This window comes from Equus caballus, chromosome 28 (assembly GCF_041296265.1).
Source record: "Equus caballus isolate H_3958 breed thoroughbred chromosome 28, TB-T2T, whole genome shotgun sequence".
Taxonomy (NCBI): Eukaryota; Metazoa; Chordata; class Mammalia; order Perissodactyla; family Equidae; genus Equus; species Equus caballus.
Window position 1 is genome coordinate 40,042,472 of NC_091711.1, and position 23,883 is coordinate 40,066,354.

A 23,883-nucleotide genomic window follows, 5' to 3' on the forward strand; every position below is an offset into this window, starting at 1 on the left:
ACCGCTTACAAAGGATGCTATCGGGCTCGCCCGACTTTGTGACTCAGTGGGTCAGACAGACCCATCTGGGCTGCTTGACCAGGGGAATCATGACCGCATGTACTCGCCACAGTGTTGCAGGACCCTTCCTTCTGGGGCCCCGGCCTCTTCTTCAGTCAATAGGTCCTGAGTCTGACACTGCCTCAGGTCCAGAACCCAGGCGAAGGGTCTTGGCTGTTTAAGCAGTGGCCGCCCCTTGGGAGGGGCACGTCCTCGGGTGAGGCAGCTCCATCTGGCTGAGCCGAGTTCCTGGGGAGGGACCCAGCTGGGAGCCATTAGTGGGCTACCCCACACCCCCACCAGCAGCCGAGAGAACGGGTGCCCCAGCCCTGAAGAGCCGGATGGCACATCACAGCAGCCATCAGACGAGTGTTGGCCCCTCGCCGTATGTCAGATACTTGCTGGGTGTTTGACAAAATTCGGTTCCTTTAATCCTAACAACCACCCTCCAGGTAAGAATTAGGTTCATGTTTCACAGAAAAGGACACTATATTGTCCTTCAGTTTGGCTGCTGTAACAAAAACTCAGGATAATGGTGACTGAGACATTCTCAAAACTTATTTCTCTCTCGTTGAAAGTCCAAGTGGGTAGCTGGTCGAGGGGAATATGATGACTGCTCTCCACACGTTTGCCCGGGGACCCGGGTTCCTTCCATCTTGGCGCCCTGACACCCCAACACCCAGCTTCCATCTCAAAGTCTAAGATGGCTCCTCAGTCAGCAGGAGGGGGAGGAGGGAAATGGCGGGCTTGGCTTCCTCTCTGCTTTCTGGGAGAGAGAATGTCTGTCCTTGTAAAGCCTTTAAATGCATGACCAGAGGCTGGCCCCGTGGTCCAGTGCTTAAGTTCGCACATTCTGCTTTGGCGGCCCAAGTTTTCTCAGGTTCAGATCCATGGCACGGACCTAGCACCACTCATCAGGCCATGCTGAGGCAGCGTCCCACACAGCACAACCAGAAGGACCTACGACTAGAATATACAACTATGGACTGGGGGGCTTTGGGGAGAAGAAGGAAAAAAGAAGCATGGCCAGGCGCTTCCCAAAGCTAGGGCTTGAGCGTTGGGGAGGGTGTGGACAGGAGGCGGGAGGAGACACCCCAGCACGGAGGAACCACGCAGGGGAAGGGGGGGAGTGAGACGGAGAGCGAGACGATTTGGGGCAGTGAGGAGCGGGCAGGCTGGACTGGCGGGCTCTTGTTGGATGGTGTGGAAGGCTGGCTGGAGAGGCCGGGAGACTGGGGAGGCCCCAGGACCAGGACGAGGACTCCTCCTTCCAAGTAACAGGGAGTCTCCTTGGAGATTTTGACCAGGAGAGTGTTGTGGGTGGAACAGGAACAATGGCGGTGGAGGCGGGCCAGCTGGCCCAGGCGTGGCAATCTCTGTGGTGCCTTGCACAGGACACCGGCACACACGTGTCTCCTTTCATTCATTTCCTGGGAAGAGCAAAGGGCACCGACTTTGTAACCGCCCAACGCAAGGGCCCACCCTGGCTCAGCAACTCGTCCCTGTGGGACCCTGGCCAGGTCACCCACCTCTCAGAGCCTCAGTGATGGGGGCAGAAATTACAAAATGTCCCCACAGATCCAGTCTCCCCATCTGACGCAGTAAGGATATCAGGACCACCGTCCTAAAGGCTCATTTCCCAGCCTCCTTTGCAGCTACATGTGGCCGTGTGACTACATCTGGCCAATGGGGCGTGAGGCAAAACGATATGCCACTTCCTGGCTATGCAAATAAGTCAGGGAATAGGGGCCAAGTGCTTAAGTCCCTGCGCTCCACTTTGGTGGCCCAGGGTTTCGATAATTTGGATCCCGGGTGAGGACGTAGCACTGCTCATCAGGCCACACTGAGGCGGCATCCCACATGCCACAACTAGAAGGACCCACAACTAAAAATACACAACTGTCTACTGGGGGGCTTTGGGAGAAGGAGAAGAAGAAGATTGGCAATAGGCGTTAGCTCAGGGCCAATCTTTAAACACAGTAGTAAGTAAGGGAATAAACGATCGACACGTGATCCAGTGAAGGAGTAAATTAAAGTTCCCGGGAAGGGAGGTGCCTCCGGCAAGTATTTTGTTGGGCTGCTGGGTCTCAGGATCTTTCTAGGTGCTGGGGATGCAGCAGTGAGCGAAATAGCTGGAGTGCCTGCCTTCGTGGAGCAGAGAGGGTGGTGAGAGGGACAGAAACCATCCAAGCAAACAAGAGTCAGGGAGTCTGTGCCCGGAGGGAAGAAGGAACAGCGCTGGGTAGGAGGGGAGGGTGGGGGAGGGGCTGCTTTGGACAGAGTGGTCTGGGAAGGCCTCTCAGAGGAGGCGGCCTCTGAGCTGAGCCTGAGCGAAGAGGGCAAGCGAGCCCCGGTGTGTCTGGAGGGAAGAGGGCGCCGGGGAGGGGAGAGCCGGCCGGTGTGGCCGAGCCAGCGATGGAGGGGAGGGCGGCGAAGGCGCCGGTGACCAGGGGTCCTTCCCTCTCCAGACCCCACGGAGCTGAGCAGCGGGGAGGCCGAGGAGCTGCAGCGGATCAAGTGGCACCGGAAGCAGCTTCTGGAGGACATCCAGGTGGGGGCACGCTCACACTGACACAGACACGTGCTCCAGCTCGCACACACTCACACACACGTGTTCACACTGACAAGCCACGCCCACCCGTAAGCAGACACTCGAGCACGCTCTCACACTCCCTCTCGCTCCGGACCCCAGCCTGCTTTGAGGGTGGAGCCAGACCCAGCCCGCACCCGGCCTCAGCCCAGGCCCCCAGGAGTGTGGGGAGCAGCATTCCCAGGGGAGTCCCCCTCCCAGCTCAGCCACCAGGACCCAGAGAGAGCCAGGAGAGTGGGAAGGGGAGGGGCAATGGATTGCACACTTGCTGTGTGCCAGTCCCACCTGGGGCTCCAGATCCCACGTCGCTTGGCAGGTGCTACTCCCACCTGTGTGGCGTCCATCAGGTCTCAGCCCCGCGCTGGGCCTCAGCTTCCCCCTCAGACCACTCAGTCAATGTGCCCTGATCTGCCCATTCACCAGCTTCTCAGACGTTAGCTCCTCTGATTCTCAGGAACCTTCTGAGACAGGCCCTGGCCTGTTCTGTGATGTGCCACCCTCCGTCCTGCCCCAGGGCCTTTGCACTGCAATTCCCTCTGCCTGAGACTCTCCCAGCTCTCCTCATGGCTCTTCCTTCCCATCCGCGTGTTCTCAGCTCCAGTGCCACCTCCTCCTGGATGCTGCACTGACTGCCCTGCTGCAGCGCCCAGGACCCCATCCCCACCTGACCCACGTGCCCCTGAGATTCCAGGGAGGGAGGAAGACACAAAATCACTCACTCAGTGTGTATTTGCTGAGCACCCACCATGCGCCAGGCTCTTTCTGTGCCGTTGCTCCAGGAATTTGCTGCGCGGTCATTTCATTTGCCCCGTGACCACCATGAGCGCAACCCCTCTAGACTCTGAGCTCCGTGGTGTGGAGCCGGGTCTGTCCCGCCCATCGCTGTATCCACAGCCCAACAGTCAGAGCACAGCAGGTGCTCAATGAATACTTGCAAGTGAGCCCCCATTTTATTTGTGGGGAGGCCACTCAGTCACTCGGCCGAGATCTCAGGGGCTCCAGGCCCCACGCTGGCCCTGGGTCCCAGGACAAGCCACCGGGACCACCCCCATCCCACAGACCTCAGGGGAGGTGAGGGAGGGGCTGCAGTGCCTGTGAGGGCTCTGGCCAGGTGCTCATGCTGCTGCCCTGCAGGAGGACGTTGGCCAAGCTGCCACGGCTGCCCGGTGGTGGTGGCTGGTGGAGTCCCGGGATCTCCTCTGCCCCTGGGCGCCCCCTGCAGGGTCAAGGTGAAACAGGCTGGGGGAGCCGGGGAGAGCACAGGCTTGGAGCCGGACCTTAGACACACTGCTTCATCTCTCTGCGCCTCAGTGTCCTCTTCTGTAAATTCCACCGGAACTGCAAAGTCCCTGAGAAGAGGGTCTGTGCAGTCTCGTGCTCTGGGGAACCCATAGCACCGGGCACACAGTGGGCGCTGAGCCGAGTGGAGTGACAGAGTAGATGGATGGATGCAGGGAAGCCAGAGAGGAGTTGGGGCCTGATCGTAGGGTGGGAATTTGTCCCTCTCGACTAAGGAGGCAATAGGGAGCCATGGAAGGAGTTGGAACAGGGGAAGGGCAGGCGCCAAGCTGTGCTTCAGAAAGATGGCAGCCAGTGGAGGAGGACTGGTCCGTGGGCTTGGCTAGAGGGCAGGAGACTTCCCAGCTGCAGAGGGGAGAGATGGGAAGGCAGGAATAGAGTGGGGCAAGGGTGGGGGCTTGGGGACTGCCTCCCCCAAGACAGGAGCTGGCAGAAGGAAGGGTGTAGACAGAGGCCATAAGTCTGGCTTGGGGTCTTGAGGATATGAGGCATCTGGGGAGGGACCTGTCGGTTGGGGGGGGTCCCTCAGTGGCGGCTCAGGACAGAGAGGTCTGGGAGTGATGCCCAGGGTGGGAATGGTGGGGCGGTGGGGGTGGAGAGCAGGCACGGGGTTCGTGAAATCCTTCCTGTCTGACCTCTGCCCCTGACCCTCTCTCCCCGTGGTGCCCCTGCCCCACAGAAACTGAAAGACGAGATTGCAGATGTGTTCGCCCAAATTGACTGCTTCGAGACAGCAGAGGAGAGGTGAGGGGTCTGGCCAGGGGACCCCAATATCCCCACCGTGAATGTGCAGGGCCCACACCTGGGCCTGGCCCTGGTGACGTCAGGGGTCGGCCCTGGAGGAGGAGGTAGGGGCGGCGAGGCAGGAACAGGGCGCCCGAGACTCCCTCCCGTGGTCTGCTCTGGTCCTGGCTTCCAGACAGCCCCCTCTCCTGAGAGACAGCCCCGTCCTCACGGCCCCTCCACCCGAAGGCCCTGACCCAGCCCTGACCGATCACTGCCCAGGAGCATCCTGGGAGGGGCCGGGGAGAAGGAAAGCTGAGCCCAGAGGACGAGGACGAGGAAGCCAAGGGCCGCACGGGGACAGGAGCCTGGCCTGTCGCGAGGCCGAGGCTGCTCCACTCACCCCGCCCACAGGGTGTCATCCGCCTGCCCCTTCTATGGGAAGACCCCACTGCCTCTGTGACCTGGGGCTGGTCCTCTCTCCTCTCGGGCCTCAGTTTCCCTACTTGTGCGATGGGAAGGTTGGTCCCTACATAATCCCCTAGGGCCCCAGGGCACTGACTCCTATGTTCCGTGTCCCAGGAAATCCCCAGCCTGCCCCTGCCACCCCATTGTTCCCGATCCCCCTGACCTCCACCTTTCCAGCCCCCACACACCAGTGCACACACGCGCACCGTGCACCAAGCACAGGCCCGCACCTCCGGGTTCTGTTCCAGCCCCAGCAATAGCAACAACGTAATATTTCCAGAGTACCTCCTGCCAGCGTTTTAACCCCCAATGATGTTGGGAGGCGTTGCCCCCATTTTACAGATGAGAAAACTGAGTCTCAGAGAGAGGAAGGGACTCGTCCTCGGTGCTCAGCCAGGGCAGTGGAGCGGGGTCTCCTCGGCCCGGCCGCCCTGCTGTCCTGACCCCGTTCCGAGCACAGGCGCCCCAAGTGCTCCCCAAAGCAGCTCTGGGCTCCTGAGGCCGTGCCTCCCGCGTTGGTTAGGGTGCTGGCACTGGGCCCATGGGGACAGTGTGGGTTGGTGACTCTGGGAGGGCCCAGACTGGGCATTTCTCATGCCCTCCCCGCTGATTCTCCTGCAGGGCCTGGGGACCCCACTTGGAGGCCCCTAGAGAATATTGGCTCTAGCTGAGGGCGGTCCTCAAGGTCCCCAGGGCTCCTTGGGGATTGGAGGGGCCCTGGGGTCCTGGGCAGTCCAGGCTGACATCCTCACATCCACAGCCGGATGGCCCAGAAGGAGAAGGAGCTGTGTATCGGGCGCAAGAAGTTCAACATGGACCCTGTGAAGGTAGGCAGCTGTGGGGGGTTCGGGTCACAGGGTTGAGGGGCTGCACACTGGGCACCTTCACAGCGTCCTCTTGTTCCGCTCAACCAAGATAATTACCCACTTTACAGATGAGGAAGCTGAGGCCCCACGGGGCTGTGCATCTTGTGCAGTACCCTACGGCCTGTCACGGCTGGGGCTCTGTCACCCCACAGCACAGTAGCCCCTGGTCATGAGGCGGGAGCCCGGGGGATGGGACGGAGTCTATCATGTCCACGGACTCAGGGTCCCTGGCTCTGGGCCTCTGCGTCCTCCTCTGTGAGCAGGGCCGTGGACAACGGGACCCTTAGATTCTCCAGAAGTGTCTTCCAGACACTCAGCTGGGGGAAGCCAGTCCTGGGCTGCTGGCGCAGAGCACTGAGGGCTCAGGGCTCAGTCACTGCTCTCCCCCTGTCCCACCCCCACTCCACCCTCACTGGCCTCAGAGCAGCCCCAGCCCCCAGCACCCCTCACCCTGCAGGAACAGAGACAGGAGGAAGTCACAGGTTGACAGACAGAGATGGCGTCAGGGCAGCCAACAGGGACTGCCGAGCTGGGGTCCCTAGAAATGTACTCCTCGGTCTTCAAAGGCCACCTGTCTTCCCATCGCAACCCACAGTGTCGCACACCCATTCACCTCCCACAGCTGCAGACCCCCGGACCCCTGCCCCATCCGCACAGACTGTGCCGCACATAAACACACACACACCAGCACTAACTCACATGGGGGCTGGGGGGCGCACTGAGGGGTCCCCAGTGCCCTCTGCTGTCACTCAGAGCTGCCACAACCTGCCCCTCCAGCAGCCTCTTCCCCAAAACGAACAGGGACACAGAGAACTCATTGCAGAAGCCAAGCCCCGCCCCCCGAGCTCCTCAGATTTGAGTGACAGACCCCGAGGGGCGGGGCCGTGGGAGAGATGCTCGTGGGCTGCCAGTCAGCACGACGGGCTTCCACGAGGGGGACGGGGCGCACCCCGCTTTCACACAGAAAGGGAAGGACAGTCACCGCCACGGAAACTGTCGGCCTCCCCTTTCGACTTAGCTGTTTTTTCTAATTTTTATACAATGGACGTAGATTACTTGCGAGAAAAAATGAAACACTATTTTTAAATAGCATGAATTTCAAGGAGACAAAAGGAATGGCTGAATCATTGAGTCTTAAAATAATAAATTCACAGAATCACTGAAGCATATAATCAAGGAGTGTCAGACTGAAGGGGATCCTGGGGAACACCTGGCATGACCCTGGTTCACTGCACGAACCCCCTGCCCTTTGCACGCCTCCAGTGATGGGGAACTCACCACCTTACAAAGGTGGCTTCTATTAAGGAGGGACACCTCCCCAGAATGGGCTGTGCCAGTGTCAGAACGCCGGGCCCCAGTGCTCCCTGCCCCCCGCCCCCCGCCGGCTGCTGTGGCAGCTGCTCACGGCTCTGTGCGCCCCTGCAGGGCATCCAGTACCTCACTGAGCACAAGCTGCTGAGCCCCGACGTCCAGGACATCGCCCAGTTCCTGTACAAGGGCGAGGGCCTCAACAAGACGGCCATCGGCACCTACCTGGGGGAGAGGTACGGGCGCGGGGCCTCGGAGAGGCAGGGGAGGAGGCGCGCAGGTGTGTGTGTGCGTGTGTGCGTGTGTGCAGGTACGTGAGTAAAGTCCCGGCTCCTGGGGCGCGCGGGGCTGAGGGATCACCCCCTTCCCGATCCTCAGCCAACGCCTCCTCGCTCACTTATGCAACAAATGGGTGTTTCTTAGCATCTGCTGTGTGCCAGACTCTGGTCTAAGCCCTGGGTTTACACCAGCGAACGAGGCAGACAGAGCTCCTGCCCCCAGGGAGGTACGTTCTAGTGGGAAGGACCCCAAGATACGGAAAATATGTTAGAAAACTATAAGTTTTTTGGCATACAAATAAAGCAGGGCGGGGAGGTGAGAAGTGCTGAGAACCCCGGGTCACGGGCTGTGATTTTAAACAGTGCGGACCAGAAGGGTCCCCTGGAGGTGATGCTGGATGGAATCTTAAAGGAGGTGAGCGGTGTAGACAGCTGGGAGAAGAGCATTACAGGCAGAGGGAACAGCATATGCAAAGGTTCTGGGGCAGAAGCGTGCTCAGGGAACAGCAGGCTGTGAGACTGGAAGGGAGCGCGGGAGCGGGGAAGTAGCAGGTGACAAGTGGTAGGACCCATGGGAGGCTGCTGGGCAGAGGAGCGATGACAGGGCCTCGGGCTGCTGGGCAAGGGTGGACTGTAAGGGACAAGGGGGGAGCTGGGCCAGCGAGCCAGCATCCCTTCTCTCAGGCTCCCGGAGGACACGTCCCTTCGCCTGAACGAGCAGAGGATGCACTTTGCTTCCGGATGTAGGATCCGGGCGGAGCAGGGAGCGGGGAGGCAGGAATCGCTCCACCTTACAGATGAGCTCACGGGGCTTGGGGAGGTCAAGTGGCTTGAGCGGGTCCCCACAGGCAGAGAAGAGGAAGGATTGACTCGGGGCAGGCCGCTCCAAAGCCAGGGCTCCTCTCCCGGTGACCGCAGTGCTAGGGGGCCGTGAGGTGTGGGAGTCTGCTCACGAGTGTGAGGACACGCATGTGCACATGGGGGGCGGGGTCAGGTGGATGAGAGCAGACCAGACAGCGGCTGGATCCGAGGGAGGACGTCTCTCCCCTCCTCTCCCTCCAGGAGGTGGGGCAGCGAGCTCAAGTGCACCCCGCCCTCCCTCCGCCCCCTCCCCAGGGACCCCGTCAACCTGCAGGTGCTCCAGGCCTTTGTGGACTGCCACGAGTTCGCCAACCTCAACCTCGTCCAGGCCCTCAGGTGAGCAGGCCAGGGGGCAGGGGCCCGGGCCTTGGGGGGGCATCGTGATCCCCGTAACTAACAGCACAAACAGAGGGTCAGGAGCAAAAATCAATGAATGACAGTCCCGCCTCCCAGAGCCGAGGCTGGATGGGACGATAGGCATGCACGGCCCGGGACAGCGCCAGGCCCCTCGCGCCCGCTCCTGCCAGTGTTCCTATATCACAGCTCTGTTGTAACACCTTTAATCCTTGTGATCGTTATTACTGTTTCTACGGCCGTGCCCACTGCTTTTTGGCTTAGCGCTTGTTTTATTTCATTAATACAGCTTAGTATGTATTGCACTTATTATTACTTATTATTTTCTAATTAGGATATTATTGTTGCTACTTTTATTTTTACAACTACAGGAAGCATTACAGGATATCGGTTAGGAGCACAAACTCTGAGCCAGATACCCCAGTTCAAATCCCAGCTCTGCCATTCACCCCCTGTGTGACCTTGGGCAAGTCACAGAAACCTCTCTGTGCCTCAGTTTCTTCATCTGTAAAATGGGGATGATACTGGTAACTGCCCCAAAGGGTTGTGAGGACTAAATGAGGAAGTGCTTAGAATTGGCCCATAGGAAGTGCTGCTGCTCAATGCCTGGGAAATTGGCTCCTGAGAGGGGGCATTTGATCTGGGCGTTGCAGGATGCTTAGGAGTTTTCAAGGCAAAAAGGAAAGCAGCCGCCACCATCCAGGCAAGGCAGCCTCCCCTCGGACTCCCAGGCTCTTTAAGGGAGAGGGGCAGCCCCCAGGATTCGTGTGTTCATTTCTTCGTTCATTCACCCACCCATCAAGGCTTTATGGGGTGGTTCCTGAGTGCACGGCCTGTGAGAGGCCCGCAGGAGCCATGAGAGAAGCAGGCGGGGCCCTCGCCCTCAGGCACCTTAGTTTGAAGCTGGGAAAATCACCAACCTCCAGAGCTGAAGCTGAGGTCCAAGAAGGGGAGGCGCGGCCGAGGCAGGCACTGGCCAGGGTCCCCCATCAGACCCTCGGGCCCTGGGCCGGCACGGGGAGCCTCAGAACCGGGGCAGGTGGAGGCCCTGCATGGGCAGGCAGGTGGGGCTGGCCCCAGCGGGCGGAGGGGAGCACATGCAGCTCCCGGGTTCCAAGCGAGAGGCATTTCTTGCATGCTCCTGTGTGCGTGGCACTTGCTGGTACAGAGCCCACCTACCCTCCCCACGCACCGGATGCCAGGCACAGACCCGGGGTCCCCCTGAGAGCACCCCCCCCCCCACTGCCCACGCCTGCTCACCCCCAGGCAGTTCCTGTGGAGCTTCCGGCTGCCGGGTGAGGCCCAGAAGATCGACCGGATGATGGAGACGTTTGCCACCCGATATTGCCTCTGCAACCCGGGAGTCTTCCAGTCCACAGGTACCAGGGCGGGGGAGACCAGGCCTCCGGGACCCCTTCTGCATGGTGGGCACAGATCTGCCACCCCATCCCCTCAGCCTTCCCCCAAGCACCCAGACCCTTCATGAGCCCTTGCTGAGCACCAACTCGATGCCAGGTCCTCTGCTGGGTGCTCGTCGGGCAGAGCTGCCTCAGGGCATGATCTTTGGGAGAGGAGGCAGGAAATGATGGCACAGGGTGCAGCACCCTGTCTGAGGGCAGGGATGGAGTCAGCCTGTCCAGGATGGCTTCTCAGAGGCAGTGGGGTCTGAATGGGGTTTTGAAGGATGAATAGGAGTTCTCCAGGAAGTCAAGGGGAGAAAGGGCCTTTGGGGATTTAAGCAAAGGCCCAGAAGCATGAAACAGCCTGGGCAGGACAAAGGGGCAAATGGGCATAGAAGGATATCAACAAAGATCAGTCGTCCACGCTCCCCCTACACTTGTCTAATCCATCCTGGCAGACTCATCCTGGCCTCTTCTCTGTATCCAAAGTTCCCATAACAACAGCAACCAATTCCATCTATAGAGGGCTCCCCCGTGCTAAGTGCTTTACCCGTGCAAAGTCATTGCATCCTTCCATCCACTCCGTGACCTCTGCCCTGTCCTGGTCCCTGCAGAGAATACAGACTCAGAGAGGTGGCGTGACTCGTCCACGGACACACCACTTTTTGGCTGCGTGTCCACGGACAAGTCCCACAGAGCATTGCCCTACCCTGTAGAGACAGATAAATTGGCGGTGTGCTTGTTTATTCCCCGTCAGCTCCACAAGTCTAAACACCCCACAGGACGGGGACCAGATCAGATTTATTCAGTGAATCCCAGCCCGCAGCCCTTAGTAGGTCCTCAATGAAAATTTGTAAGAAGGAAGGAACTTTAAAGCACCAAATCTGACTCATAGTCCAACTACTTAATTCTGTAACCTCGGGCATGTCACTTACCCTCCCTGTGCCTCAGTTTCCCCATCTGTCAAATGGGGTGGTAACAGTACCTGCTTCACAGGATTGTCGTGAGGATGTAAAGAGCTTAGCTCGGGGCAAGCGCCAGCATTAGGTGCCACCGTGATCAGAGGTCGGTCATCCATGTTCTAGAACGTGAAGCTACTCAGAGTTAAACCTCCTGACGTCACAGTTGGGGAAGCTGAGGCTCAGAGGTCAAGTACTCTCCCAAGGTCAACCGGAGAGTTGGAGACGCAGCTGGACTTCCCCAGCTCTGGATCCTAAAAGCACCACAGGGGACCCAGGGTAGCGATCCCCTCCCTCCCAGAGGCTCAGCCCAGCCTCACTCCCGAGCGCATGACGGTCTGAACAACGGAGCGGAGCCCGGCCAGGAGCCCCACGGTGCCAGCGAGATTGCCACGCGGCACGTGGTATTGTCGTTGCTGCCAACAATGAGTGTTCTCCGAGCTCCGAGGAGGCAGAGAACAGAGTGGGCAGGGGGCTGGCAGGGCTCGGCAGGGAGAGGCTGGAGCTGGAGCTGTGCGAGGAGCAGGGTGACAGCGGTGAAAAGAGGAGGCGGGACAGGCCTGGCGGGGACCTGGCAGGAGCGGAGCGCGCAGCGGGGCCGGGGAACGTGGCGGCTGACGTTTGCTTGGAGAAGGGAGTCCAGGAAGAGGGGAGGTGAGGCCAGGCCTCGAGTGCCAAGTCAGGAGATCAGCAGAGACCTTTGAGACCTTGAGACGGGTGATCCTTGGGCTCTAGAAGGGGTCAGGCAAGGAGGGGAGAGTGACCAGGGCCAGGACTGACCCGCTGTCCCATCCCGCAGACACCTGCTACGTCCTTTCCTTCTCCATCATCATGCTCAACACCAGCCTGCACAACCCCAACGTGCGGGACAGGCCGCCCTTCGAGCGCTTCGTGTCCATGAACCGCGGCATCAACGGCGGCAGCGACCTCCCGGAGGAGCAGCTGCGGGTAAGGGGGGGCGCGGCCGCACCCAGCCTGGGCCCCAGGCATCCGGGAGGCGCCTGGCCTTAGGTGGATGGCCCAAGAGGGGCTCCTCCGAGATAGACTGCTCCAAGAGGAGGCTCTGCCGAGAGGGACCGCCACAAACGAGGCTGGCACTGAGATGGGCCCATCCACGTGGCACCCACTTAAGAAGGACGTCCAGAGATGGACGCCCCGGGGAGGTCCTCCCAGACTTCAGGCTCTGGGGGACTCTGGTCATGCACCTTCCAGAAAGGATGCCTCACACAGCCCAGGGCTGTTTCTGAGCATCCCAATTCGTCGACTCTGTGTGTCGGAGCCGGAAATCTCAGACTCTGTGCTCAAGTCCTCTCCCTTCAGAGAGGAGGAAACCAAGGTGTCCCCGAGGCTTCGTGTCAGCTCGAGAGCCAGGCAGAATCCGGGCCTCTGTCTCCTCATCAAACGGCCCCACCCCTGCCACACTGCACCAGGCCCTGTGCCCGGCACGGGGACCCAGGGCCGATGAATCATGAGCCTGCCCAGCCCAAGTTCAGGGTCCCTCTGCTAGGAAGAGGATACTGATGTGAGTCACAGCCCTGCGTGAGTCATGCGGGCTGACCATGGGAACGTAGTTTTGGAGACACAGAGGACACTACTATCACCGACCTGGGGACAGGGGGAGGGTGCCATCCTGGAAGACTCCACAGAGGAGGTGACTTTTGAACTGGGCCTTGTAGGTTGAATAGGAGTTTTCCCAGAGGAAATGTAGGGAAAGGGTGTTCCAAAAAGAGGAAGCGGCCAGAACCCAGACCTGGCCTGGTTGGGAAAGGGAGGGGCGTCCAGAGTGACTGGCTGGGGGGGGGGCACGGGTATGTATGTACAGTGATGGGCACTAAGGTGGGGCCAGAATGTCCAGGTCTGCGAACGCCAGCCTCGGGAGTTTGTCTGTGTCCTGTGGGCAACTCAGAGACAGGAGCAGTTTTGTAAACACGGGAGCCAGAGATTCAGAGACTGACTTAGCAAAAACGAATTGACAGTTCATTTCTACCAGGAAAGCGTCAGGCCGCTCCCAGCCAGAGCCCAGCAGGAGGAGGAGAGGGTGTGAACACCAAGATCTGGGGAGCCCGGGTCTGGGATGATTCTGGCGCCCCTCGGCGTTTGAGAAGGGCTCCACCCTTAGCCCACAACCCTCCTTTGTCCCCAGGGAGAAAGTTCATCATGGGGAGGGGGTCACAACATAGAATGAGGGCTTTCGTTGGCTAGAGCTCAGATCGTTAGCCTGGGGGTGACCTTGGGTAATGACCCACCCTCCCCATGTCACCATTCCCTGGACCAGGGGGACGGGATCATGACACCTGCGTCAGAGAGCTGCTGTGAGTAGCAATTTTTAAAAATGTAAAGGTCACAGCTTATGTCAGGTACATAGCACAAGCTCTAAGGGGCGGTTGATGTCACTATTAAGCATAATTAATAATAATTTTTAAACCCCAGCACTGAGGAAAATGCCTGACACGGAAAAGAAAAAGGCGTTTGCACAGGTCCTCATCTCCTGGTGGTGTTCGCGGCGGGAAGCGCGCACAGCGTGTCTGGCAGGGAAGGAGTTAAGGATCCCGTCCCTCGTCCCAGGCGCCACATTACCGCCTCAGCCCCGGCCCCTCCAGGTTTCCCTCCTTAGGCATTATCCCCAGTTCCAGCCTTTTGTTAGTAACAATGCACTGGGTTTGTATAGAGTTTATAACTTTCCTCTCGAAGGGCTTTCGGGTCTATTATCTCAATTTAGCTTCACACTCTGCCTGGGAGGTCTGGGGCCGGTTTATCATCCTCTTTGGCAGCGAAAGAGGCAGGCGCTCAGCGAGGGAGTGAGGGGGGAGGGGCAGAACAGAGCACTGGAGTCGCAGCCACATCCTGGCTCCCCCGCTTTCTGGTTGTGTGATGTTAGGTAAGTGGCTTGACCTCTCTGAGCTCCCAGCTCATAGGATGAGTGCAGAAATGTGAGGTGCAGAAGTGCCCGGTGTAATTGGAGTGGCTAATTAGTCCCGAGGCTTTCCAGGGCACCATCAACGGAACGCACAGGCCTGGCCCTTGCTGTTCACGGCTTTCACGGCAGCTGCTGTGGAGTGGCTGGGGGGGGGGGGGTCTTCTCGAGTTCTCTCTGGGCCTCATCTTGCCCACAGGTAAACCAAGGACTCCGCCTTAAGCGCCTGATGCAGATATTCAGTTTGCCGCTTTGCGCGAGGCTTCTCCCTAAAGCTCCTCCAGCTCGGGCCCTGCCAAGGACACATGACCCTTTTAAGTGGCCTGGCTGACGAAATTAAATTGACACAGATACGTCACCTGGAGAGAGGTCCCCTCCAGAGTGCGCAGACCGCAGGGTGCGTGGCTGGGACAGGCCTTGGGAGCCGTGCGGTGGCAGTCGGGGGACAGGCGGGTTGAGCCGGGCTCCCCCTGGCCGCCCTGATGGGGCCGGGCAGTGCCTGAGAGGCTCAGGGCGAAGGCACCAGGTGAGAACCCGGAGGACAGGCCGTCAAACCCCAGCTCTGCGGCTGTGACCTTGAGCGGGAGCCTTGGGGGCCCCGTCTGCGAAGTGGGCTGACGGCACTGACCTCACGTTGTTCTCCTGCGAAGCAGGCGAGTGCCTGGCACGTGGCAGGCACCCGAGAGATGCTGAGAGGGGAACACTCACCTTAAGAGCCACCTGCAGAGGGAGCTGGGAGAGGGGAGGAGGAGGGGGCCAGAAGAGGGCTCTCCAGCCTCTGGAGAAACTGAGGCCCGGGCGGGGGAACGGTCTCCCAGTTCAGGGCGTCTTCTGCTGTGGGCAGCCCCGGACCTCCTGGGTCCTTGTCTGAGCGTCTCCATCAGGACTGACCGTGCACCAGGCACCCTATGGTCTCATTCAGTCCTCCGACAACTTCCGGCAGCAGGTGCCATCCCCAGTTTACAGGGAGGGAAACTGAGTTCCAAGAGAGGGAGCTGGCCAGGGCTCTCGTAGTTTGGGAGGAGTCCAGATTCGAACCCACGTCTATCTGACTCCAGAGCCCACCCCTCTGCGGAGACCGGGAGGCAAGATTTGGGGACAGAGAACTTAGCTGTGTTTCCCAGCTGCCGGTTGCTTCCCAGCTGGAGGAATCTCAACACACGTAACAGAAAAGATCAGGCTTCAGGCTCAGCTGCATCCAGTGAGGTCAGGGCTCAATCTGGTCTCTCCATCTCTCAGCATCCCTCTCCTCCCTCAGCTTCCCACTTAAACAGGGCCTCCCCATGCTGCGCTGCGGCAGAAATGGCCTCAGGCAGTTCCAGACTGCCATGGTGCTTAACCATTTAAACCAAAGTCCCAGAATTAAGGCTTGTTGGCTGGCTGGGGGCACATGGCCCTCCCTGAACCAGTCACTGGCCAGCAGGACGGAATGCTCTGATTAGCCCCATGGGAGTCCTTCAGCCCCTCCTGGAGCCTGGGGGCGAGGAGCAATGGGTGTCGACCCCGTGAGCAATCTGCTCAGAAAGTGGGGGGCTCCCCAGAGGAGAACTGAGGGGGTGGGGATGGATGGATGCAAGTCCAGCAGAAGCACCGGAAGGTGGCCATTGTCTTTCTGATCATGTCCCCCCAGCCAGGAGCCGGCAGGGCCGGATGGTTTGGTGGTGCCTGGTGTAGGGGTGTTTCTTGGGGGGCGGGAGGGCCGCTGTTTACAAGATACAGGAAATGTGGGTGCACTGAGCTGTTTCCTTGTGGGGGCAGAGCGCGCAGGCTGATACGGCCGAGGCCCCCTCTGCTCCCCTCCCGCCTCCTTGGCCTCCCAAATATTTGTCTGTGTTGATGGCTTTGCTGACAAAGGCCTTCCTGCCGCAGACCCTTGTTCCACCAGCCGGTGCCACTTGGGAATTGCCAGGGCCGGGCGGGGCCTGGGGGGCAGGGGCAGCGCGGCCGCCCTCCTGCTGGGTGGGGCAGGGGCTCCGAAAAGAGAACGTGGTCCCTGCTCTTCCCACACCCACCCCACAGCCAGGCTGAGCCCAGGGCCTCTGGAGTCTGAAGCCGGAAGACACCTCCATAAGCCCAGGAAAATCCACTTCTGGCCTGCACCAGCCCCGCCCCCACCCGGCCCAGACCCCCGAGCTCAGGTCAGAAAAGACCTTTAAAAACCAGCAAACACGGCCTCTAAAACTTTGGGGGAGTCCAACAGTACTTGTGAAATTCTTCATTTAAGATTTCGAAGCTACCTCCTGAGCAGCAGCGCACACAAACGCAACAGGAGGAAATGGTTTCATGCTCTTAGATGTGGAGACCCAGCCCTGGGTCTGGTCTGAATGAGCAGAAAGAGACAGTTTAGAATGTTTCTCCAAATACTTGGAAATCTGGGCAGGTTGTTCGTGGAATGCAGTGCCCCGTGGCAGAGGGTTCAAATCACACAGGGGTGATCCAGCACCGACATCCACAGCTGGCCCACAGGGAGGTCACCACAGTGGCTTGCATACCTCTGGTGACAAGGAACTCATTACCCTACAAGTTTGCTCCTTCCATATTTCAGCAGCACTAACTTCTGGGAAGTGGTCCTTGGAGAACTAATCTGCTTTCTGGCCCTGACCTTGGCTGCTGTGCCCCAGAGTGTGCATGTCTGTGTCTGCGTGTCTGTATATATGTGCACGCTCACACACAAGTGTACGCACAGGTGAACATGTATGGGGTGTCCGGGTTCCAGCAGAGCGTCCTGTCTCCAGCACTCTCAGACACGGGGGGACGGTCCCCGGCTCACTCATCGGAGCCGTAGGAGCGGTGCTGGGTGGCCCAGGTGAGGGTGGGGGCTGTCCTCCGCCCTCCTCGTCACCTTCCCAGGGATGGGGGAAAGCAGGGCTCCCAGGCCTGTGTAGGCCATTTACTTCCCCCAGATCCCTGGCCACTCAGCGGTCTTCTGTCCATTTTTCCCACGAGCACACAGCAGCTCAGAGAGGTTGAGGGGCATGCCCAGGGTCACACAGACGCTGAGTGACCCAGCTGGGATTTTAACCCAGGCGGCCTGACACCAAAGCCGGTGCTCTCGTCCCGCCGTGCGTTTTCATGCCCCTGGCTGGACTTCCAACGGGGGGCAGGGGTAGGAACCATCATCCACTGGGTCAGCAAGCAGTTGCTTTAGGCCTGGCCCCCGGTGAGACCCGGGCTTGTGACACCCAGGCCTGCCCTGGAGGAGCTCCCCATCTCTTCCGGGAGGTCAACCCCAGCAAGCAAACTGACATGGAGATGCCGACGGTGTGGGGGCCACGGTGCGGCAGCCGGGCGCCGTCTCCCTGGGGTGCTGACCCCCACTCGCCTGCCTCCAGTACTGTGGGGCGGGGGGTCATGACGTAGGGGCGGGGGTGGGGGAACCAAGGAGGTTTCCACCAAGAAGGCCAGGGACCAACGGTGAGCTAACAGGAGGGGAAGGACTTTGCCCAGAGGGACAGTGACCTGCCCGGGGCCACACAGGCCAGGCCTGGGTGTCACAGCCAGGTCCTCCCCTCCCTTCTCTCCGCACAGAACCTCTTTGACAGCATCAAGAGCGAGCCCTTCTCCATCCCTGAGGACGACGGCAACGACCTCACTCACACCTTCTTCAAGCCGGACCGCGAGGGCTGGCTGCTCAAGCTGGGTGAGATGCACGCTCGGGCACGCTCGCGCACATGGCTGACACACTCATGCACACACTCATGCACACACTCATGCATACTTGGGCACACGGCTGACACATGCACACACGTTGACATGCAGCCTCAAGGGTGGAGGCCCCATGTCTCCTGACTCCAAGTGCAGGAGTCTGCCTGCCCCATCCGTCCATCTGTCTGTCCTGCGAATGAAGGGCACGGGGTGTCGGGGGGTGGGGAAAGACAAGTAGGAAGGGGAATGAGAGACTGACGTGTGGATCCATAGACAAACCCTTCAGCTGCAGTTCTGTCTCTTCCCAGAGGTCTTCTGAGGAAACCAAGGATCAGCAAGGTTAGGGCACCTGCCTGAGGCCACACAGCCAGCAAGCGGCAGATTTTGGTGGGCAGAGGGTTGAGTGTCCCTGAAGGGCGGGGGAGGGAGTGTGACAGGATGTGGCTCCCGGGTGCTTCCCCTCAGCATGATGAGGGACAGGGAGGCCTGGCCTGCAGAGAGGAGCCTTGGGCGGGTGCTGCGGTGGCGGGGGTGGCAGCTGCAGAATCTTGCAGGTTACCCACTGGGCCCAGCACCTGCCCCTGCCCCCTACACTCCTGGATGCCTTCCGGCAGGGGAAGCCCAGCAGGGGCGGCAGCCTTCCGAGGCGAGTGAGCAGAGACGCCTTGTGCTGGAGCAGCGGCCTGGGCCTGGGGGCCATCCCAGCCCTGTCTCTCCGTGCCCACGTCCCAGGCCGTCCCTCCCCTAAGACAGCTCAGCCTCCTTTCCTGCCCAGCTGACTGTCCTTGGCCCCAGGGAGGTTCTAAGTCACAGATCCCAGCTCCTCCCCCCAGGACCGGGGTCCAGGCTCCTCAGCCTCAGTTTCCCCACTGCAAGATGGGGATGGTAGTCACCGGGAGGGTTAAATGTGTAGTAAAATGGCCAAGTGCTTAGGTCTGGCGCCAGGACGCTGGGGTTCGAATCTCAGCTCCACAGCAGGCCCGGGCAGAGGACTTGGCCTCCCTGAGCCTCGCTGCCCTCACTGCAAGATGGGGTTGACAGTGGTCCCTTCCTCATCGGTGGTCACGGGGACTCATAAGTGAATTCTTTTTTAAGCCTCTAGAACATTGCCTGGCATATGAAAGATGAACCAATTAGCACGTGCCGGGCAGGGAGCAGGCCAGGGGATGCCCGAGGGGCGAGGGCAGCAGGAAGGTGCAGGGAACGGCCAGCCACTGTCCCGGGGCCTGGTCACAGAAGAGCCTCGAGCGCCGAGCCAGGCAGCTCAGGGGGTGACAGGAGCCGCTGAGCGAGGAAGGGGTAGATCTGGAGGAAAGTGTGGCAGGCTGGGAGCGGGGCACCGTCCGAGGCCCTGCTCTTCCGTGGAGGGAAGGTGGCCCAGAGAGGAGGACTGAGCACGCTGTCCGCCTCGCCCAGGGGGCCGCGTGAAGACGTGGAAACGGCGCTGGTTCATCCTGACCGACAACTGCCTCTACTACTTCGAGTTCACCACTGTGAGCCCGCCCCGCCCCGCCCCGCCCCCCAGCCCAGCCCCCAGACCCGCCCAGCCCCCAGCCGCCCCCGCCCCCAGCTCTTCCGGACTCGCACCGAGCAGTCGGCTAACAGAGCTCGGGGCCCCTAGGAGATGACCCCCGTCCACCTCCACACCCATCCTACAGATGGGAAAACTGAGCTTGGGAGAGGAGAAGGGGCTGGGCCAAGGTCCAGGGCAGAGCCTGGGCTTCAAGTCAGAGCTCCTGACCCCCGGTCGGGGCTCTTCCCAAGCCCCTCCCCCGACCCCCTCCAGGGCTGAGCTGAGTCTGGGAAGAGGGGTACCCTTCTCTCTGGGTCTGGGGAGTCCCACAAGTTCACTGCCTGCCGTCGCCCTCAAGGCCTCACCTGCTGCCCCTGACCTTCCCTCCGGTGCCCCTGCAGGACAAGGAGCCACGGGGAATCATCCCCCTCGAGAACCTCTCCGTGCAGAAGGTGGAGGACCCCAAGAAGCCAGTAGGTGCTGGGAGGGGCCCTAGGCCTGAGTGGGGGTACTTTCTGAAACAGTGGACGGGAGGGCGGCTGGGCTGGGCTCTCCAGGAGGCTCGGCTGTGCCCACCACACCTTCGGGGGGGGCGCAGCATTGTCTCGGTTTCCCTCCTGGGGCTGAGGACCCTGGGGGCAAGTCAATGGCCCCAAACGGGGACGGCCTCACGGTCATTCAGAGCTTTCCTCTGACACTGGCTGGGTGCTCCTTTCTGAGCCTCAGCTTCCCCATCAGCCTGCAGATTTGGGGAAGAACGGGGGATTTAGGGCAAACCCGGCCCACAGTCAGTTCTCTCGTGAGGAGCTCGTGTCCCTTGCCTCCCACGGGAAGCAGGCCTGGGCGGGTGTGTCCTGCTGCTCGTCCCAGCGCTGGCCTTGCCCAAGGGTCCAGTCCTGTCTGAGGTGCCCCGGGGCCCAGCGCGGCCGCCCCCTCCGGCGTGCCCTGCCCTGCCCTCACCTGGCGCCTCCACAGTTCTGTCTGGAGCTCTACAACCCCAGCTGCCGGGGCCAGAAGATCAAGGCCTGCAAGACGGACGGCGACGGCAAGGTGGTGGAGGGCAAGCACGAGTCTTACCGGATCTCGGCCTCCAGCGCTGAGGAGCGTGACCAGTGGATCGAGGCCATACAGTAAGGGCTGGCCAGGTGGGGCCGGGCCTCCTGTCACCTTCTGGAGCCCCTGCTTCTCTCGGGGCCTTGCTTCCGTGTCTGTCGGGTCATAACTCGAGACTCTCTCTCCCCGTGACGGCATGCAAAGCCCGTCCAACCACACTCCATGAGCCCCCTTGGTGCCGGCACGGTGCCAGGCCCGGGACACAGGGACGGGAGGCCCACCTTCAAGTTGGGAGGATCCACGGGATGTCCCAGGTAGCGCTCTCTGCCCAGCGCCTGGCCCTTGGGAAGTGCTCGTGAATGGCGCTCTTTAGAATCAGGATCCAAAGTGGCCCCAGAAAGACCAGTGGAGGCGGCGGACGGCGCAGGGCTCTCCGGGTGGAAGGACCAGTGCGGGTGAAGTCAGTGTGTGGCCTCCCCAGACAGCACCTCAGAGTCCTGGGTGGCTGGTGCCGGGCAGCATGAGCCTGGCTGTGTGGGGACCACGCAGCATCAGGGAGGTGAGGATGCAGAGGATGGCAAGGCTTTGGTCGCCACGGCAATGAGCTTGGGTTTCTCCTGGGGGCACTGGGGAGCCACAGGCAGGTAACAGAGAAGAGGAATGGCCAGGTGAGAAAGGCCACAGTGCAGGGGTGGTTCTGAGGGGCCAAGATGGGCAGCGGGGAACAGGTGGAGGGCCTCCAGGGGAGGGGCGGGATGACAACCTTGACTCTGAGTCAGTGAGGAGACATGGCGAGGACGGGTTCTGCCGGCCACAGGAAGACATGGGAATCAACACGGGGCCAGGGGCGTGTCCTGGGGACTTGCAGGGTCTTTTCCCTGGGGCCCTGCAGCAGCCCTGGGATGCTGTGGAGCCAAACCCATCCTCACCTCAATTTTACAGAGGAGGACCTGAGGCCCAGAGAGGGGAGGGACTTGCCCAGGGCCACACAGCCAGTGAAGGGCAGAGCCGGGACCGCAAGCAGGTCTGCTGGCTCCACGTGGGCTCTTTCCACCTCCCGCTAACAGTCTGATGGGAGCCTGAAGAGGGTCCAGAGACATTTGGGGACAGAATTCCCAAGGCTCCGGGCTCTGAGTCTCACCCACTCTGGCCCTGCCCTTGGACCCTGCGTTAGGCCAGCGAGGGTGGACTCACCCAGGCTTGGTCCTTGTTGGGGTCATCTGGCCTTTCCCTGTGCGCCCCTGTTACGAACCCCAGGAGACAAGACCCCCTGGCCTCCGGCTCAGCCCCAGAATCCTTTCACCTGCTCTCCTTTCAGAGCCAGCATCACCCGGGACCCCTTCTACGACCTGGTCTCTGCTCGGAAGAAGAAGATAGCCAGCAAGCACTGAGCTGCCTGGAGGGGGTGCCGGGGGCCAGCGTCCTGGGAACGCCATGGCCTGTGGTACCTGGACACCCACCTCCCACCCAGGGCGCCTTTTCCTGGCCCGCACGCATCCTCCCCCTCCCACATTTCGGGCTGACAGGAGGGGGAGGCAGGGCCCAGAAGGGTAGGCGGACCCCCCGAGGCCTCAGAACCGGCAGTGAGCCCCTGGCCCTCGGCACCCAGCTGCCGCCAGGAGAGGCCCCAGGTCCCCCACAGCTAGGGATGAGGCAAGCGGCCGGAGGGAAGCCAGCCCTGAACCGGCACCCTGTCCTCTGGGCCTCGGTTTCCTGTTCTGTTAAATGTCTCCTTGCACTCTGAAGTGCTGGCGGCCCTCAAAGCAGGGGGACGGCCAGGTCCCCGAGTGCTTCCTGCCCCAGCAATGGCCACGCTCCTCCTTCTGCTCAGGGCCTTTCTCGGCCAGCCCCTCCCTGTCTTCAGCTGGGGCCTGGCCCTCCCTGCCCGAGGGACACACACACAGAGCTCAGGCCCGTGGACAGAACCGCTCGGAGGCGCCAGGAGCACCGGACTCGGAGTCCACACCCCGCAGTCTCCGACCCAGCTCCGTCTCCAACTTGCTGTGTGCCTTCTGCCGAGTCACACTCCTCTCTGGTGCTTAGAAAACTGCAGTGTTTGGATAGAAATGTCTGGGCCCCTTCTGGCTCTGCGGCCACTCGCCCCCCACCGGCAAAGGCAGGCACAGGCCCCCTGCAGTCCCAGCAGTGCGCGAGCTGGCCGCCTCCCTCCTCTCAGTAGAAGGACAGGATCGTACGGGGTCTCCCTAAGGAGCTTCTGGCTGGAGATGCACTTACTGAGCTGGAGGGGGCTCTGGACTGAAGGCGGCTGGGGAGCCGAGAGCAGAGTGGGCTCCACCCTCAAGGGTGTCCCTTTGGGAGGAGCAGCAGGTGGGACTCCTCAAGAAAATGGCAGAGAGCATCCTAGATGGACGTACTCAAGCAGGACTAGTGGTACAACCAAAAAGCCAAGAAGAGAGCTTTATGAGGTCTGGTTACCAGGAGGGCTGCCTGGAGGCAGGGGCCACACCAATAAGTGACACACAAGCTTGTGGCAGAGTCTCAGCCCCAGGTTCCCTGCTAGGCCACTGGCCAGGGGTCCCGTGGAGGTGAGGGCTGCCCCATCTGGGTCGCAGCATCCTGAGACCCCCACAGCAGCACCGTCAAGAGCTGAGCCGACTTGTCAGCACACAGGCAGGCAGCTCGGTCCCCACAGAGGCCCCAGCCCGGAGGAGCATTCCACCACCAGGCTTCACAGAAGCGTCTCACCCCACACACAGGCCCTGGGGAGCCCCTGGAGGAAGTTCCCTGGCAGGAAAGCAAGATGTGAGCTTGCCTTTGCCCCACTGCCAGCCTGAGGGGGCGGGCTGGAGCAGGGCGTGTTCCCCAGGGGAGGAGAGGTTGCCCCTCATCCCCAGACACATGTGCATGCCTTCCACGGAGTCAGGATAGAGCAGCCGCCTTGTGTGTGAGGGGTGAGATCCCCATCTCTGGAGGTGTGCAAGCGCCTGGTAATGATATGGCGCAGAAGAGGGTCTGAGTGGGGCGCCTGCAGGAGGAGACATTGCAGGACATATGAAGATTTCTACAGACCGCATGTCAGCCAGGGAGCTGAATGCCACCTCTGCCGCCTCATGTGGCCCCTGAAGGGGCAGCCAGGGGTCACGGAAGGAGCACTGGGCTGAGGGTCATGAGGTCTGAGGTCCTCTCCTGCCGTTGGCATATGCTGGCTGTGTGATCTTAGTCCACTCCCTTCCCCTCTCTGGTCCTCAGCTTCCTCCCCCATCGTGGAGGGGGTGCAATCAGTGACTCTCTGGGCATGAGTGGCTCTTCTGGGATCCTTTGGAAGAGAGAATAAAGCTCATAATTCACCTCGTGAGTGGGGCTCTGTCCTTTCCGTGACCACATCTGGCCTCCTCGACCCCACCCTGCCCTTCACCTTCAGCCCCTTCTCAGCTGAGGCCAGGAGGGCCAGATAGGGGAGAGTGGGCTCTCAGAGGCCCTGGAGCCTCATCCTCAGGGCACCGGGGCTGCCATGCTGGACAGACGTGTCTCCAGCCCAGCGGCTGGACGTGGGACAGGGTCCCTCTGAGCAGGGGCAGAGTGAGCTGGTTCTGCCAGGACCAGGGAAAGACGAAAGAACGTCGCAGTAGGCAGCGCTGTCTGAAGAGAGACA

At 60.8% G+C, this 23,883-nt stretch overlaps 1 protein-coding gene across 4 annotated transcripts in view; it reads left to right on the plus strand.

The window, feature by feature from the left end:
* Positions 1-23,579, plus strand: part of CYTH4 (cytohesin 4) — a 30,172-nt gene extending 6,593 nt beyond the window's left edge. The window contains exons 2-13 of one of the 4 annotated variants that reach the window (XM_005606615.4): positions 2,508-2,590; positions 4,608-4,672; positions 5,880-5,946; positions 7,411-7,529; positions 8,634-8,768; positions 10,053-10,165; positions 11,945-12,093; positions 17,588-17,699; positions 19,121-19,197; positions 19,619-19,694; positions 20,193-20,347; positions 21,589-23,579. In XM_005606615.4, the coding sequence (XP_005606672.1) occupies positions 2,508-2,590; positions 4,608-4,672; positions 5,880-5,946; positions 7,411-7,529; positions 8,634-8,768; positions 10,053-10,165; positions 11,945-12,093; positions 17,588-17,699; positions 19,121-19,197; positions 19,619-19,694; positions 20,193-20,317 (1,121 nt within the window). In that variant the 3' untranslated portion in view covers positions 20,318-20,347; positions 21,589-23,579. The remainder of the gene's footprint in view (positions 1-2,507; positions 2,591-4,607; positions 4,673-5,879; positions 5,947-7,410; positions 7,530-8,633; positions 8,769-10,052; positions 10,166-11,944; positions 12,094-17,587; positions 17,700-19,120; positions 19,198-19,618; positions 19,695-20,192; positions 20,348-21,588) is intronic. The other 3 variants (XM_005606614.4, XM_070254564.1, XM_001499462.7) reach the window with 3 other exon arrangements.
* The last annotated feature ends 304 nt before the right edge of the window (positions 23,580-23,883 follow it).